At 43.2% G+C, this 18,189-nt stretch overlaps 2 protein-coding genes across 2 annotated transcripts; one reads left to right on the top strand and one right to left on the bottom strand.

The window, feature by feature from the left end:
- Positions 1-5,982: 5,982 nt before the first annotated feature.
- Positions 5,983-13,724, top strand: LOC139782867 (uncharacterized). Its single transcript, XM_071721940.1, has 3 exons — positions 5,983-7,965; positions 10,534-10,677; positions 10,764-13,724. Exons 1-3 carry the CDS (start codon positions 7,442-7,444, stop codon positions 12,004-12,006), a joined length of 1,911 nt encoding a protein of 636 aa, XP_071578041.1. The 5' UTR covers positions 5,983-7,441; the 3' UTR covers positions 12,007-13,724.
- Positions 13,725-13,956: 232 nt separating this feature from the next.
- Positions 13,957-16,227, bottom strand: LOC139782868 (uncharacterized). Its single transcript, XM_071721941.1, has 5 exons — positions 15,864-16,227; positions 15,372-15,532; positions 14,615-15,255; positions 14,445-14,550; positions 13,957-14,387 (listed from the first exon to the last, which is right to left on the bottom strand). The coding sequence occupies exons 1-5, from the start codon at positions 16,163-16,165 to the stop codon at positions 14,257-14,259; spliced, it is 1,341 nt and encodes a 446-aa protein (XP_071578042.1). The 5' UTR covers positions 16,166-16,227; the 3' UTR covers positions 13,957-14,256.
- Between the last annotated feature and the right edge of the window lie 1,962 nt (positions 16,228-18,189).

Here is an 18,189-nt window from a genome sequence, read left to right as displayed (position 1 = left end):
TACGTAATACGCGTTACATACGCGCGCGCGCGTGTGTGTGCGTGTATGAGTGCGTGCGCGACTCACGTCCGTGGGATGCACACGCCGGAGAATCCGGGACCCGGCGCACGCCATTGCGATATTAATATTCCGTCTTTAAGCGCGGTAAATCAACGGGGAATACGTCGTTCATCCCCGACCCCGCTCGCTGACCTCCGCCCGTGGTTTCGGGTTACTCCGCGCCGGGAATCGCCCGGAAGGAAACCTTTCCGCCGCTCGTTTACATCCTACGTCCCTTGTTTTCACGCGTATCGTACCCAGACAACGCTATGTCCCGATTTTGGACATACGTGCTATCTGGGGAAGAAACCAAGTCGCACGACGGAAATAATTTTCGCACGGTGGATGAAGAGGTACGAGAGCGCCATGGCGTGAAACGAATAATATATACCCTATCATATCGTCGTTAATTCGACGGAGTCTGCAAGAATTGCTTCAGAATTTTGAAGGAGTCTCCACAAAGGACAAAAACTCGAGACTCTCGCTCTTCCATATGTTCCTCTCACGGCACTCGAGAGAGACCCGCGCGACCGCGCGACTATCGGCCGCCAGCGGGATTTCGAAAGAGTGGAAGATAAAAAAAAGGCAAAGTCTTTCTCAGAGCCCCCTCTTCTCTTCCCCGACAGCGCGACTAAATAAAAAGTATGGCGAGAAGCACCGAGCGCGACTCGACGGCGCGGGCTGTGCTTCGTGGACCGCGGGAATTTCAGCCCCCGCTGTGAGCCACGGTGGTGCGCCACGGCACGGCGGCTGTGTCACGGGGAGACCGGGCGCACCCCCTTCCTTCCTTCCCTATTTTTGTGATGCGAACCACACGCAAAGCGCCACGCGATCTATATACCTCGGGGTTTCCCACCTCTCGTCGCGGCTGAAAGTGGTCTCTCGCTGAGCATGGGGCGATCCAATTTTCTCCTCAAGGTTTCTCCCTCGAAACGGGCTTCCCGTAGGGCTTTCTTCCCGATCGAGATGGGAAGCTCTAAGGTTAATGAATGAATTCAACGGAAGAGCCTATACACTCGCCGGCGAGGTCAGCGGGCCGTCGTCTCATCAATATTCTATCAAAGTCGATCGAGAGAAACCCGGTATCTGTTTTTAATTTTTACCAATTAAATTCGAACGCGCGCGCGCGCGCTTAAGCATCCTTCTGAGAGAATTAATTAATTAAGGAAATCCAACGCTAAATAACGATGCGCTTGTCCTGCCAAATTTTATTACCGCGCGTCTGCGACGTAGTTTTAATTAAGGAGGCATTCGGAATGTCGAAAGCAAATTATTAGCTGCGGCGGCATTATAAGCACGAAACCGCCGCCGCCGAGAGAAGCTTGTACCGACAAGAGGCGGTTCAATTTTTCACAATCGTCGTAAACAGGCTCCAAAGGAACGTAACAGCTACCGAAATGGTCGCCTCGCCTGGTAAAAGCCGGGGGTCTCCTTCGAGACCGATCCCGGGGCCCGATGGTATCCCCAAGGGAAAAGCACGGGAATTAAATCTAAATGAAAGATCTGCGGGGGAGAAGTGAAGAGAAATAAAATCTCTTTCGGCGTTCCTCGGGCGCATCATAAGTAGTGGAGGCGAAGATAGTGGGAGGCGGCGGAAAGGGGGAAGGGGCGGAGGGGGGGAGTCGTAGGGCTATCTCTCCCGGATCTCAATCTAAAGACTCCGAACATATTTTCTCGAGTTTAGAGTCAGGGGGCCCCGGCTCCCTCCATTGGCCGTCGTGGAATCCTACGTCCGTCGGGCCCCGGGATCCTTCCTTCTTCTCCCTTTCCCTTCTTCCGCCTCCCTTTCTCTCACTCGCGTCACTTTTTCGCTCTCACCGTCCTCCTTCTCGATTTCTTCTACCTGTTCGCCGCGTTCCCCTCGGAGATCAAAGCACGCCGACGCCAGCAGCCCGGTCCGTGGGGTGTCATCCGAGATGAAGGGTGGGAACTCGGCGGTTGTGGCGGGAACGGTCGGGAGGAGAGGGCCAGATAGGGCACGCAGGGAAAGGTGGCCACATATACAATGTTCATTAATGCGTCGAGCGGTAAGGTCGCTGGGGGTACTTTTCGGAGGATGAATCGAGAATTGAGTATCGCCGGCTTGCCGGGTATAAATCACAGCGTGCCTGTGAAATCGATCGGGAGGGAGGAGAAAGGGCGAGGAGATCTCCGTTGCCCCTCTGACCCCCGTAACGACATCACGTAAAAGAGCTAAAAGTTCGTCGGGAAATGAGGTCGATTCTCGAACGATGACTTACGCGCGAAAGCGAGTGATACGTTATAATTATAAATGACTTGGCATAAAAAAAAATTATCTCTCGCGATACCGTGTATTGTTCAAACGAATGGTTACCTAAATGGTTACCTAGAGCGCATATGTATATATAAAGACTTTTCTTCGCTGACTCTTCGCTATCCCTCCGTGCCCCGACGATGACTAAGATTGTAAGCGACACGCCATAAAATTTATAAAACCCAGATGAATGATACGATACGATCGTTTAGGACGAACACGACGCACCGGCGAGGATCACTCTCCGAGTTAAGATCGCGGGACAATAGCGTTCGTGTTCCACGGTCAATCCTGCATTTTTTTTAACGGCTATCGACCGTCTGGCATCTGGCTTGTCGTCGAGAAAGATTATATGACTCCATCCTCATCTTTTACTTCGTCAAACGAGTCGTCCAATTATTTGAATCGATTAACATTTTTTTTCGAATATATAGTACGAATTTTTATAGAGAATCTAATTATATATATATAATCTCGTGTATTTCTTCATTCTTTAATTATTTCAGAGAATCCATCTTAAGAGATATACGCGATATTGAGCTCCGATAAAAAAAATATTTCTCCGAGATATGACGAGGCAGCAGTAACAAATAACGGTAAATACCACGATATTAAGCCGCGATACCGAAGTAATGGATGGATGCCATTAATTTTGTGTTTATTCGGTTATCAGACGCGGTTAATGCAAGAAGACCCCCTCAGTGGTGTTATCGCCAAGTCGGCGATAATGCGAGCGATGTGTGCGCTCTCTCACGTATCCTCGCGCTTTTGCAAGCCCGTTCCTTCGTCTTTTCTTTGAAAAAAAGAGTAGCCCAGACACTGTAAGAAGATTGCTCGCGTTATGGATAAATTTATAACACGCAAGTTCGACGGGGAACAAGCAATCGGGCCAATCGGGTCTCTCTTTCTCGTCACGTCTTCTTCAATTAGGAAACGTGAACAATTTTTCGGCGAAATTGAGAACCGCTTATACGCTGATAGCAACAGGTGGATCTTGATCCTGATAAGTTTGAACTTGTTTACTTCGAATTGCCAGACAAGTCGCGACAAGATTAGATTGTTGTTCAATTAGCACCCCGATGAAGAAGCGTCGTCAGACAGCATTTCATGATGCTTATTCTATAATTCTTATAATCACGCAAGAGCGAGTCTTATATTAAAAAAAAATCCTATGAAATCTCATAGAGCTAATTAAATGAAACGCGAGAGAAATGGATAAGTAGAAAAAGAGAAAATGACGGTCGTTAATGACGTCACGTCGCGGCGCGATCGCGTTATAAATCAGACGATCGACGGGCGAACAAAGCCGCGGCTTGCACAGCGCGGTAAAGGGAGTATTTCTCACGGATCATCAGGTCCATCTTTCCTTTATGATTGAAGAAAGTCGACGGGTTTTCCCGGGTTTTGTTCGCGAAGCATCTCGGCCGATCGTTGCGACGACGGTCGACGCGATCATCCTCCGCAGCGCAGGATGGAAAACGGGATGAGGCTCGTCTCTAACTTTTCATCCGTGGAGAATGGACCCATTATCTCAAACGCGCGTGGTGCGCGTTTACGACATCTGTTGTGTCTATAAGAAAGAAGCGTATTTTCCACTCTCGGGGAACGAAGTGGCCTTTATAAATCGCTTTTGGCGGTTACGATTTACAACCGGGGAGTTAAGCATCTCGATTAATGGCGCCGTTAATTATTTACGCACACGCGCGTTTACAGCTCCAGCATGCAATATGGCGCGGACAAACAAGCGAAGCAAAGAGAAAATTAAGCGTCTTCTTCATTTTCTAAATATACCAGTAGAGTGACATTGAACTTCGTATCGCGTGAAATATTCCAATTTCGAAATGCCTCGCCGCGCCGAGAAGAGACTCGAGTGGCGGAGCATTCAGAAATAACCTCGGAAATAACACTCGTTGTCAGATAATGGAAGCGGATTCGACGATTCTACTGTGTTAGATAATGATTCTAACATGCCGCGCGCCGGGGGGGGAATGAAAATAATATCACCTTGACCAGTTGTCCCAATGATTAATGGCGATGCGTCTTCGAGAGATTAGTTTGGTCAAAGGAAACGTCGCCCCTTCCCCTCTTAATTAGCGTGTTAACTCCGGAGTATTTATATAAGGTCTGGAATTTGCTGTTGTTTACAAAAATTTGCCACCAATTGCAAGAGATTGCTCGGTGCCAAACGTCGTCACGACAAATGATTCGCGGTCACAAATCAGATTATGTAACGCAGAATTTTTCCTCTCTGCGCGCTGCATGGCGCGATATTCTATACGCCGTGACGCGCCGTGAAACGTCGTCGCGGCTCGATAGCGGATGCGTCGCGATCCCCCTTTTTCCACATCGCGAATTCACGTTTGGACTCCGTCCCGTGTGCGTCAAGAGTCCTGCTTATAGGCTGTAATTGAGGGTACAGCGCAGGCTGAATATAAACATCGCGCTCCGCCTAACGATCCTGCTGATCTCTCGGTTCACGTCGCACCCGGACGAGATCATCGTGCAATCATCATCGGCGCGTGCTCGTCCAATTATACGAAGGCTCACGCCTACGGTCAGATGTCGTTTGATTCTTTATCCACTCCAATATCTCCGTTGATCGTCGTCTCGTCCGACGACTTTAATCGTCGCTCCTTTTAAGCACGAGAAGACGCAGATCGCTGCTTCTCCTCTCAGCCGTTATCAATTGCGTCATCGGGCCAGAAACGTGTTCTCCGAGCGAGACCGCGGCGACCTTCACCGGATCGCCTTTCGAAACGACGACAAGCGGCCACTTCCTGATGATGACGAAGGCCCCCCCGGATCGAAGGTGCCCCCGGCGGCCGTCGTCCAGGGTCGCTGTCGTCATTTTCGCGAGCGCGCGTGATTCTTCACCGCCGCGCGCCGCGCCGCGCCGGGGAAGAAATTACCGGGCCGCGACACGACGGGCGACGCGGGTCGATCGTGTTGACTCAGCTTGCAGCCCGCCCATTCACACCGACGCGTTAATACGGCAAGATAATACATCGCCACGTTGTGAAAGATACGCGCGGACTTTGTTCCCACCCGCGACGAATCAGCGGCGAATCGCGTGAAGGCGAAGTCAACGACAGGGGCCATGTCAATTTCGGCGGGTCGCGATTACGACGCGGGGGGCAGCCTTATCTCATTGTTCATGAGATAAACCCGTCGGTTCTCCTCCCTCTCGATTTTCGTTCGATCAACAGGATATCTGCGAAAAACGATTTTTATTCGTATAAAATGTAATTCCATTTTCAAACTGGAGTATGACTCGCCAACAATATATAATTTACTTGCTTTTATCACTTTGATCCTATTTTTCTAGAAATCTATGTAGAACATCCAAATTATTTCCAACAATTAGTTTGAGAAAGTTATTAATTACAGACTATTAGTTTTTTTATAATACTAAAATGTAATTCTTATCGTACAAGTTCTTCTTCTTCGCAATGTAATATCTACACTCCCGGCTATATATTTCATAACGAATCGCTGTTCAATTAGTCCCACGCCGAATCGATTTAATACCAGCTCGTCTGCCGAGGCGAACTCTTACGAATTAAGCCGCGACAAACTGTTATCAGTCTTCTTCACTGTGCTGGTGATACTCCATGGAGGGGCGACGAAGCGATAGCGCGACCATATATAAGCCTGGTACATTCGTCACTGCCATCAGTTTAATATTCCCTCACGTTTCGTTTCGCTGGGCTAGCGTTTGCACGACATTCTGGTTACGTCGAGCTTTCATCTCGAGCACTCGAGCGAAGATAATTAAAAAAAAAAAAGAGTACGGTAAATAGCGATAGATCTTCCAGCGTGCTATAAAGGAGCCAACCAAGACGACGCGCCACTACAGCTCAATCTCGGCGAAGATTCAGCTTTGACAGCGATTTTTACGTCTTCTTCCTCTTCCTCTTCGACGCATCGCTTCCACCGTCAGTAAACGCGGCAAGCAATACGCGGCGACTCAGGGAAGATGGGATTCTCTTAGCATCGATCGAGCCGTTCCCGCGACTAACATCGATTAAGTCGTTTGCTGTACTCTGAATAGAACTCATATCGGACTTTCAGCCGTTTGTTAAAAGAACTCGGTCTCAAAATAACAAGCGCGAAGACTGTCTCCGAAAGTGCGACGGCAGTGTCTTATGATTGGTTCGCCGCGATCGTCCAGCCTAGTTATGTTCTCGATCAAGTACAGCAAGCAATTTCTGAGCTACCGTATACTCAAGTCCAACCGGTTCAAATATATCTGACGATACGGACTCGGACTACGTGGTAGAGGGTGCGCGCAAGGTGGTGTGTGTGTATTGTACTACGGGCGACTTGTCGGTACCTACGGTGCTCAGGAAGGCAGAGAGACGAGGATAGCCCCCCGGCAAGACCTGGAAAGTCTTGTGTCAGAGTCCAATGGCCGAATCGGCTTGCACGGCGACGCGAGCTTGAGCAAGTACGGCGACGACGTGACGGAAAACCGGCGTCATCGAAAATCGCTAGTAAGGCGAATTTTTCGAGGGCAAGGGGCACACGGAGAACTTGGGAGAAAAAAAAAGATTATTGCGAAACGAAACGGAATTGGTAATGATAATTGATGATTTCGTCGTCGAGGAGATTTCTAACCAGAAATAAAGTATTACAAATTTTGGAATAAGCTTGCGAGGCAAGCGATACGGCGAAGAAAGTCTAATTGATAACGACGAAGTATTTTATTGACGAAAAAAAAGTCTTGAGCGCGCGCGCGAGAGAGAATTGAAATTGACGATCAGGAACTAAAATTTGTTCAAGCTTTGAAAGGCAGCCGTTGGCAGCTAATGATTTTGTTGTTGAGGGAATTTTTTCAAGCAGGAAAATAAATTGACTATCAGTCATTAGCGAGTCGAAAAATTTCTGAGGAGACTCCCTCTGAGGGACGGATTTATTTAGAATAACGACATTGCTCGAGGATAATGCGTTTGTATGTCAGCTTGTGAGAGATCATTAGAGTTGAAGATCGAGCGGCAGGATCGGAGTTGAGTGAGAGAGCGGAAAGCGAAATCACTCGGAAATTCCTTCGAGAGAGACGACCGGACGCGACTTTTCACGAGAATCACACGTGTATACACTCACGTATATACATTCGCACGAACGCGCATGGTACCGCGCATAATAATTAGGCCAGCATTAAAACGCGAATTAAAAAAAACGGAGTCACTAATTAAAGCTCGACGATCGAGCGAGACGATCTGCACGTCTTTGGCAAATCGGCGGCGAATCGGTTCGAGTACGGAAGCGAAAGTAATGAAAAAAATGATCGTTTATGTCCCGGGCAGAATGCCAACTCACGTTGGTCCCTACGGCGCCGCTCGTTACCCGGGCACCCTGCTAGGAGCTGTCCCGGGTTTTTACAGCCCGGTACCCGGCTACTCCACCAGCCCGGTCTCGAGCTACTACGGGAGCCTCCAGCACCAACCACCGCTGGACCTTCCGGTTTGGCCGCGGAGGATGCCGGCCGAGGAGGAACTGGGGGCCTCGCCGGCCGCCGGTCTGACCGGGCTGGGGGTGTCCCCGGGCAACGGCGGGCCCCCGAGTCCGGCGCACAGCGACTCGGACGCGTCCAGCTCGAGCTTGGAACTGGGTACCATCAGGACCGGCGAAAACGCCCAACTAAAATGCAGGTAAAGAAAAAAACATGAAAGAAAACGTTAAACATTTGTTACTTGGACGATTCTTGTGCAGCGAGACGTAATATAAAAATTATCGAAGACTTATTAAATATATAATATAGTATCTAAATTATATAGATTAAGTATACATATAGCTAAAAGTTATATGAATTATATATTCTTAAATATCTTTCGAGAAGTCATAGATCGCTGGATCGACCGATTGGCTCGGGCATTACTTCTCGGCGAGTACACTGCACTCATTGTCGTTATTATTATTGTATTGTTAGAAGACCAATTAAGATAGGAGTGAGAAAGATAAAGTCACTCACCGTATTATTTTAAAGAAATTGAATATCTTCGTTAAGCGTCAGCGCGGGAAAAGTCGATACTTCTGCTTTCAGCTGGATTAGCTTATTCGAATCGCATCAAACTCAGCGTTAGTTTAGCACTTGTTTACAGTTTAGAACGTATAAAGATAGCATCCCACTCTCCGGTTTCGCGAGATATACGAAATCACGAGATATCTAAATGCAATACAGATTTCTTGTATCGGTCGGTATACGTGAATCCTGATTGACGTCGACTTCTCTTATCGCAAGATAAGCGATGTAATCCTATCGAGCTTTTCTATTTATCTTTCCTTTTCGTACAAATTTATCCGAACCAATTATTTTATCTTAATCCCCGCTCGCATTTTTCTTCCACCTGCTTATCTTATCTCTCTCTCTCTCTCTCACCTACGTACTAATTAATATTTTTCAACGTACACTTTTCTAACGACGTACAACTTTATCTGATAAATCTATTAGAAAATGAAACGGCAATAAGGCAATGCGCGCTTTACGCATCTCGTCCCTCTCTATATTGTTCATCAAGGAATTACCACAACTAATGCACTCGAGACAATCAAACGTCGTCGTCTCACTTCCGTTTGCGCTTTGTCGTAGACATTTTGTATTCCTTCTAAACGACGCTAATTTATCTCCCTCGATATAGATGTGCGGATATGTCCATGCGCGCTTACACGTGCCAGTTATACATACCAGTTACAACCAGTTTTCCGTATCTCTCGGCTGATACCGCCGGAGATCTATACTGACTTCCTCGGATACCCGGAGAAAATTCTGTAATTCATCTCGACAAGTGCATCTACCCAACATCTACCTAGTCTCGGAACGTCCGAGATTAAGAGCTCGACTCGCGGACTCGTTTTCTTCCTCGCGCGCGTTTTTTGCGGGAATTCAAATCTATCCGGCGCGCTTTCTCCAGGGACAGCTTCCCCTCGCGGGACGAGGTGGATCTGTATCTCTAATGGTAAACAGGTTTGCGACCGGCTCAGTTTATATTCAAAGTCTACGCGCTCTTGATAAAATTTAGACTCGATACAAGGCGAAACGATAACGATTGCCTTCGGATAACGAGGGGGAAGAAGGCAACTGGTTGATTTCGTAAAGCGATGAATCACACTGACCGCTGCGTGCTACGTGTTTATATATAAAACAGACTTTCGTTACAATTATAATTTATATTACACGCATATGCACGATACAGCGAATTCCAAAGCATCATTGACTTCTATGTATCGTGACGCAAATAAAAGTAGTAAAGAGGGTCTTCTTATTATCGCGCGCAGTTTCGGAGAACGCGATTATCACAAAGAAATTATTTCTTACATGCGACGGACACGTGAAAGCCCGAGCGTTCACTGTGATCACAGTGAATATCACATTCTTTGCTATCAAAACACTTGTCCGTTTCATCAACCATATATCTCTAAATATAGCTTCTTTTATTAAACGCGATCGATCTACAATCTTAATTAATGGAAAATGTGGTTGATCAGAGACTTATATGTACACAGAAAAAAAAGTGTCAAATCAAAACTTATAATTGCAACAACCTATATCCCTCTTATAAAAATTTCAACTTCTTTTTCTTGATTGAACTATATGTATAAAACTATATAAATGACTTTATTTCAAGATTAAAGATTGTTGAGTATATATAAGCTATGATTTGATTCTTTTTTTTCTGTGTATATAGCACATTATTTTGAGGTCATATTATGTAACGCTGGGTGTTAATTTGTAATGGCTATAATATTACATATCCCGCGAAGATATATTTTGTAGTTTGTACAATTCCTACTATTTATCAAATAAATGAAGATAAGAGTCGTCGCGGGTGTTTGGCCAATCAAATCGTTCAAGATTACCTTGATCCACGACCTCCTGTGAGCATATCCGTGCTTCTTAATTGGAAGAATTCGTTGCCGTTGACTGGAATAGTACCGAACTCCAGTCTCTCTCTTGCGATAAACTGGTGTCAAACGGCGGCAATTGCAAAATGGCCGCAATTGGTATCAATTGAACGAGCCAGCGAGCGTTCATGTGACGCAAATTATATTTCGATACTTCAGAGCAGCGTCAGGCGGCTATATTTACATATCAGTCTCTATTGGACTCGCAATTTCGCAAAGCTAAAACAAAAAATAAAACAAATCGAACAATAAAGTTTGTTGCGTTTTTCTTAACGGTATGTTGAAAGAATTAAATTTGTATTGTCCTCCTTTTACAGATGGCAAGACTGTGGCCGATGGTTCACGTCCCTAGAGCAACTTGCAGGACACGTTGGGAGATTGCACGCGGCGCCCGGTCCACGGGGTCTGTTTTATTGCGGATGGGAGGGATGCGCGAGAGGCGAGCGTGGGTTTAACGCGAGGTAAAACTCCTCCGGATGTAATGTTATGCGCGCGTAACACAGAATTCACTTTTCTTAACAAACACTCTCGTGTCTCTTTCATGCAGGTACAAGATGCTGGTCCATGTACGAACACACACGAACGAGAAGCCGCACCATTGCTTCCAGTGCGACAAGAGCTTCAGCAGAGCTGAAAACCTGAAGATCCATGCGCGCTCTCACACCGGCGAGCGTCCCTACGTCTGTCCCGTCGAGGGTTGCAATAAGGCTTACTCGAATTCCTCGGACAGATTCAAGCATACTAGAACTCACGCTGTAGATAAGCCATATTACTGCAAGGTGCCGGGCTGCCCGAAGAGGTATACCGATCCGTCGTCCTTGAGGAAGCACGTTAAAACCTACCGCCACTACGTGAACAACAACGACAAGGTCCAGGAGAAGAGCTTCGACGATAGCAACGTTCAGGAGAAAATGAGATTCGACGTTAATTCGCCCGATAAGCAGAGCAGTAGCGCGCATTCCGAGTCGGACAAGAAGGACTCTAGTATCGAGAGCAGCGTGTCGGGCTGCAGCCCGAAGACCAGCAACAGCTTCGAAGAGCAGAGAAACTTCGTCGAGTGGAACAACTTGTATAATCTTCAGGAACAGCGGAAGGAACAGGAGCAGGTCACCCCGCCGAAACCTACGTACGAGCAGGACGTGAAGATTTATCCGAGGATGTACGATGACAATTACATCATACCGGACAGAATTCAGGTGAATCCCATGTACGCCTCCGGTACCACCATTATCAAGGACTGCTCCGTAGCGTCGCCGCCTCATACGAGTCCGGGTCGAGTGTCCGACACGATGCCGCGCATCGGGATGCAGTCGACGCCCATCAAGACCGAGGACCCGATGGAGTACACCAAGACCGCCACAGTGGACTACAGGAACATCGAGTCGATCGTCAACAGTACGCCCTGCAAAAAGGAGAGCACGGTTAGTTGCGATCCAGTAAGACATTCGGTGATCAAGCGGGCGGAGGATCTGAAGATGGAGGTGGAGCAGATGCCGCTCAAAGAGGAATTGAAGGATACCAGCGGCGACTGCTGCTGCCGGCACAAGTGTTGCGTGCACAGCAACGACAGCATCCTGCAGAAGACCAAGATCCTGTCGGATCTCCTTATCAAGGCGCAGAATCCGCTCTTCCGACATCTATTGAGCTCGGTGGATTTGCACGGGCTAGAGAACATGTGGAGCAACATCGTGGATACGAGTAACACATGCGGCCAAGACCTCAGAGTAAAGAACGAGACCGTCACCGAGATGGAGCAAGACCTGCCGTTGGACTTGACGATCAACAAATAACGAACAAAATTGGCTGTCAACATATAAACCAAAAAGTAGTAGTCGTGTCAATACGAATTTTATCTCATCATTTAACAAGATCCAAATCAAACGAAACGCTACGAATCTTAAATGCAGTCAATCGATATGATAATTAACTGAACGACAAAGAATAATTATAATTTATCATTGAATGAAAAGTTTCAATCGCATTGCGAAACCAAATATATTTTAATACCTTATAATGTGAAAAAGATGACGAGATGGGAGCAATCCAAGATTGGACAAGAATTTGCTCAATCCATAGCTATTTAAAAATGGTTGCACTAATCGAAGGTAACCGTTAATCAAAGGTAATCGGAGCTTATCGGTGCAACTCGACAATTTAAACAATTTGATCGATTACTTGGAGACGATGTTTCCGCTTTCGAATTGGCTACTAAAATCGGATAGCTGAAACAATAATGGAAGTTAAACTGAGAACTTATTATAAGGCTGTAAATATATCTGAAAAGTACGTACAGAAATGTGAAATAATTGGCTTCTGCCCCGTAATTTATCTATTAGAATTGAATTTCAAGAGTTATAGTTTTTATAAAGTAAGACGCTTAACAATCATATCTCAGTACTCAATGTAAACAAAACATATGTATCATATGTATATAGAAATTTATATGTATGTATATGTATGTGTGGCGAGTCAATTGATAAATGAAGTAATATGGAGTAAAGTACCCAGAGAACATTAAGACATCTTATAGACCGTCTAAAAGACATCCCTAAAATTCCCGAAACGTCTTATAAAATTGTTAAAAAAGAATCTTATAACATCTTTAAAACGTTTCATGTCCCGATGACGTTTAGAACGTTGTTTTAGGAAGTTTTTAAGATGTCTTATTTTCACTTTTAGATACATTGCAAAGTAAACAATAATACAAAAGTGCGTTAACAAAAAAAAGATGCGAAAGAAAAACTCATTGCTTTATATATAAATAATTTAATATTTACATATATAATTTTGTTAACGATCTATCTCCTATTTCACACATATATATGTATGTATATATGTACTATGGTATTCATAGTCGGATCTTATATTTAAGATCTTGATGTTATATGAACCAATCACACACAGAGTGTTAGCATCTTAAGACATTACTTATTAAGACAGTCTTGAAATAAAATCCAACTATGAATGCAGGCCTATATATGCTCATATATATTTATGTATATGCATATATAATACATATATATGTATATAAATATATTATATTTGTTATAACATATATAAAGATATGTATTATAATAGATGCAGGCCAGTTTTTGTCATTAGCAAAGAATGTAAGTATTAAATTATTGATATACTAATTACTTATCAAGTAATTCCAGTTTTTCTTTCATATTCTTCTTTTTGTTAACGCCTTTCCGAAAAGCTTTGCCTTTGTGTCGTTATAACATCGACTAATACAAAGTATTGGAGTGTCAGATTTTAAATAACAGTAAAATTTTTATAAGCTATATTATATCCACATTGGCCATGTCATATATTCTAATCAATAAATATTATAATCGGTAATGTGTAAATAGTTATACACGCTCCAAAAAATGTCAAAAATAATATTTAGACATCTTTTCAAAAAGTTTTTAAAACGTCTTTTAAACACACGTGTTGTCTGAGGTGCCTTTCTCTGTTAGCAGAACATGTTTAACGATGTGAATTAAATAAATAAAAAAAAACATTTATGTGTTGTTTTCCCCTCCCTTCGCAGTAAATTGTTTGCGTAATATAATCATAGCTGCTTGTAGTGTAATTAATATAAGTACAATACACATGATGATATTAGATATTTGTAAATTTTATAAAGTTAAAGAATTTATGCACGTAAAAAGTTAATAAAAGATGTTTGCAAAATAATTTTGTCGATAAAATGGGAGTTTTAATGATTAAATGCGCGCACACGCACGGTAATATTAATTTCATTACTTTTTATTTCTAAAACTAACATATGGCCCAACTAAACATGGTTTGTATCATAAATTCAGTATTAATTCAATATTAATGTGAAATTAGATCGCGTATCAAGTCTAAGTGTCAAAACTATTAAACTTTTTAAAAAAACAACGAATTGTAGTAATATAAAACTGAACGCGAATACAATTCAAATAAAAAATTATGTAAATTAATTAACAAGTTAAACATAAAATGCACAGTTGCGTCTTAAACAGAATGAAATTAAAATACGGGAACAAGTACGTATAAAACGAAAGAAATTACGAAATTAAACGCGGTTCTATCATCTGCGAATAATTTAGTACAAATGTATCTTCATCAGAATGACTTTCGGAGTCATCATCTGAGACGGAGAACTTTCCCAGGGGCACTTGGACTTCCTCTCTACCACCTGTAAATAATACGGAGTTATTGAATATAGTTGAAATATAGTTGAAAATATACCTACAGAGTATCTGAAGAGTATAATTTCCAGATTGTGCGCAAGAGCCTACTACTTCGGTAACAATAAAATTGGACATCTGAGGCGTGTAATCCGCGCCAATCTTCAAAGTCTGAAATTTAATGTCGTTTAGGAAAAGATACAGTTAGTTTTAAAGTACAGTGTGCGATACATACTTTGAATGCAATAATGTCATTAATCTGTGGTTTTCTCGTCATGACTGGGACCTTCTCTAACTGAGTATACAAGCTTTTATAACATTGTACTTCTTTTTTAGATTCCTTGCTACATAAATTTTTTTCTATGCTATCCTCCATAACTTTATTTAAATTTTTGCTTTTTATCTCGTCGTTTAACATACTTTCCGTTTTGGCTCCGTTTTTTATTTTTCTGTTTACGAATGTCATTGGCGTCGAGGTTTGTCCTAATGCTAAAAGTGTAGAAAGATCTCTAGAAGACGATGCTTTGCTTAAGGATTCATCTTTAGATACTTCTTGTACTATTTGTTTCGCTATGTTATGTTCATCATTTTCCATATTATCAAACCGTATATGTTTTCCTGACGGAATCGTATAGGAATCTATTATCTTTGGTTTTTTTGATACGTTTTCCTCAGTTGTTGGTGTCACAACGAGCTGAGATCGATTTTTTGGCTTTCGTTTTCGTACTCGTTTCCTCTTTGCAACAATAGAATCTAACATGCTACAATCCGCTGTTAAATTGTTATCTGTAGTTTTAGAATCTGTATCTGCTCCACTATGATCGACCGCTGTGTCACTAATTACACTGTAGAACGTCATATCTCTCGTGATATTACCTAAAATACAAGCGATTTATCAGTAATCTCACATTATAGAATAAACATTTTTTTGCTTCATGTACTTATATGCAATGCAGCATAAATGAAATATATATATATATATATAAACCTACTTATGGGACTTAGTTGAGTATTATTAGAGGTATCGTTAGACATATCCTGTACAGTTATTCCTGTTTTAATATTTGTCGTCTGGACCTGCATATCACCTATAGAACCATTGCTTGTTTCTACAATAGGAGCTTTGTCACTTATCCCCGATCCAGGAACTACTCTGGAATTAATCAGATTGTTAATCAGAGCATATAATTAACTTAATTATGTTCTATAACTAATCATATGTAATTAATTTGGGATAACGCGAGGCTCTATGTGAAAGCAGTCAACTTCGCAGATCTCAAGTTTGATCCTTCATCCCATATGCCTTGGCATAAAAGGTTGAAAGTTAAAGAATTGTGAGTGACGGAATATAAGATGAGTTGAACTGCTGACACGATTCTATGACATAGTTAACTAATCAAAACAAGAAATTGTCATAATCGAAGTATTAATAATAAAAGTTACAAATTGTAAAAAATATATCGATAAAATAAAACTGTACTAACAGGATTGTCTCATTCTCCTTGAGTATACGCACATCCTCGATCGGAGGCAGATATTCGGCATCGTTCAGCAACAGGTGAAACGGTTCCGCGATGTTGAACAGTTTGCTGATGTGCTGCTTCATGTGAATAACCTGCTGGATCTTCGTTCCATCGACGAATACCCAGCAAAATCGGCGCGCATCGTCGAAGAACTTGGACAGGTCCACCTTCAGTCGAAAATGTGGACGCTTCATCGTGACTTCCTCCACAGTTGTCATTACGGAACGTTGATCGACATGCATAACCGGCACGTGTGCCGGCATGAACAGCAATCACAACAACGTGATCGTCAACCGGGTCAACCCGCTCAGCGGCCGGCGCTCGCAGCGTTGCTAGAAAAGTCGCTTGTTTTCGCGCATGTGCAATAGCATTAGCAGCGGACGCATGCAGTGTATACAGGGTGTCCCATTTAAAACAATACGTCGAATAATGCTGGGTCTACAATGCGAGTCGCAAAGTCGTGAGTCGCAAGAATTGACCAATCACAGTGAATTTGGGGAGAATAATCGACTGTGATTGGTCAATTCTTGCGACTCACGACTTTGCGACTCGCATTGTAGACCCAGCGTAACTCATAAATTCATAAAGGCTGCGTTCGCTTTGGGCGCTTTCGCGTCAGTATATCTTTATTGCTCATTACATGTTGAAAAAAGATGGAGTGATGCTTTCAGCACGAAAGCACTCAAAGCGAACGCAGCCAAAAAGATGAGGTTGATGAAAACATGTGTCAGATGAAAGTATATAGACTACGTTTACACGGCTCGATTTATGCCGAAGTTATAAACATCGGATGTTATAATTACTGATGTTAAAGCCCCTTGCACAATAGGCGATAGCGACAGCGACAAAGGTTGCCGACAAAGCTATACCTTTGTCGGCAACTTTGTCGCTGTCGCTATCGCTATCGCTATCGCCTATTGTGCAAGGGGCTTTAATGGCCGTGTTCAGCAGACACAACTGTTGAGTTCGTCTTATCAACACACTGCGTTGATTGGTTGGTTCTAAAAATAAGAGCCAATCACGTTCGACTGCTACTCAGCGGCTTGGTCTGCTGAACGCGCCCAATGCCGTGTAAACGCTCTTTCACGACGACGTTATTACATCGATTAAACTGATTCTCAACCAATTACAATCGAATATTATATCTTACATGTACTGATAAATATTAACTTATTTTATATATTATATATTTATCCCTTTACCCGCATACCTGGGTCGTTTTCGTCCGGGCGAAAATCAAATGTAGTTGTAACTTTTGAAAACGGGTAGAGAGGGCGCCACTGCGCATCCGTAAAAAAAGTTATGCTCCCCGAGAACCCGCCTACCGTAGAGTTCCTCTAGTAAGAGTTAGGACACCGTCCGCCATTAATGGGGAATTATGCGAACGATCGAGAGAGACAGCCTCCCCACTCGTACTTTTCATGGGTCTTTGTCTCACTCCCACTTATAGCTTTGTCTCACTCCCACTAACGTCTTCCCCATTAATGGCGGAACCAATCAGGAGTCAGACCGGGGTGTCCTAACTCTTACTAGAGAAACTCTAGCCTACCGAGTTTCAAGGCGCCAGTCCCCCTCCGGCCGTCACAGGAGACACGTCAATTCTTGAAAGGACGAAAACGACCCAGGTTTGCGGCGAACGTTGCCCAAAAACGTAAGTAATTTTTTTGTGTGTTTTCGTTTTAAAGTGTTCATTGTGTCCGTAGAAGTCTCATAAAAACATCTGACCGCAAAAAAAATTACAAAAATGTTTTTGTTCAGTTTTTCGACAAAAATGGCGCAGCGGTCGGTCGAGGAAATGTCCATTGCCTATCGCCCGAGTGATAAAGATCGCAAAACTAACTATTGCTGCGTGAAATGCAAGAAACCAACTTGCGATGATCATCGCGTTACGTGCTGCGTGCCGTGCTTTGTGTAGCGTGTTTTTTACGACTTACATTAATGTATTTTTCTAGATAAACAATAAAGTAATGTTGGGATACTTAACTATTGAGTTATTACTTATTTTATTACTAATTTTTTTATTATTAAATATTTATTACTATTTTTACTACGAAATTTGGGGCTAATTTATTGGCAATTTTAAGGTCACAAACTTAAGCATTTAATTTCAAAATAATTGCATGTAATATTTTTTTTATGAAAGGTACGTTTTTCCTCTTCAATTTCCGTTTTGATTCATTTCGATATCTTTATTGGTCTTAAAGTTATGATTTTTTGAGTAAACAAATGATTTTACCCCTAGTTGCTCCATTTTTTAAATACAAATTATGTGAAAAAATTAAATTGT

This window comes from Temnothorax nylanderi, unplaced genomic scaffold, assembly GCF_030848795.1.
Source record: "Temnothorax nylanderi isolate EJ_2023f unplaced genomic scaffold, tnyl_v1.0 TNYL_tig0446_pilon, whole genome shotgun sequence".
Classification (NCBI taxonomy): Eukaryota; Metazoa; Arthropoda; class Insecta; order Hymenoptera; family Formicidae; genus Temnothorax; species Temnothorax nylanderi.
Note: the sequence above shows the minus strand (reverse complement) of the source record. Positions and strands in the feature narration are given on the sequence as shown.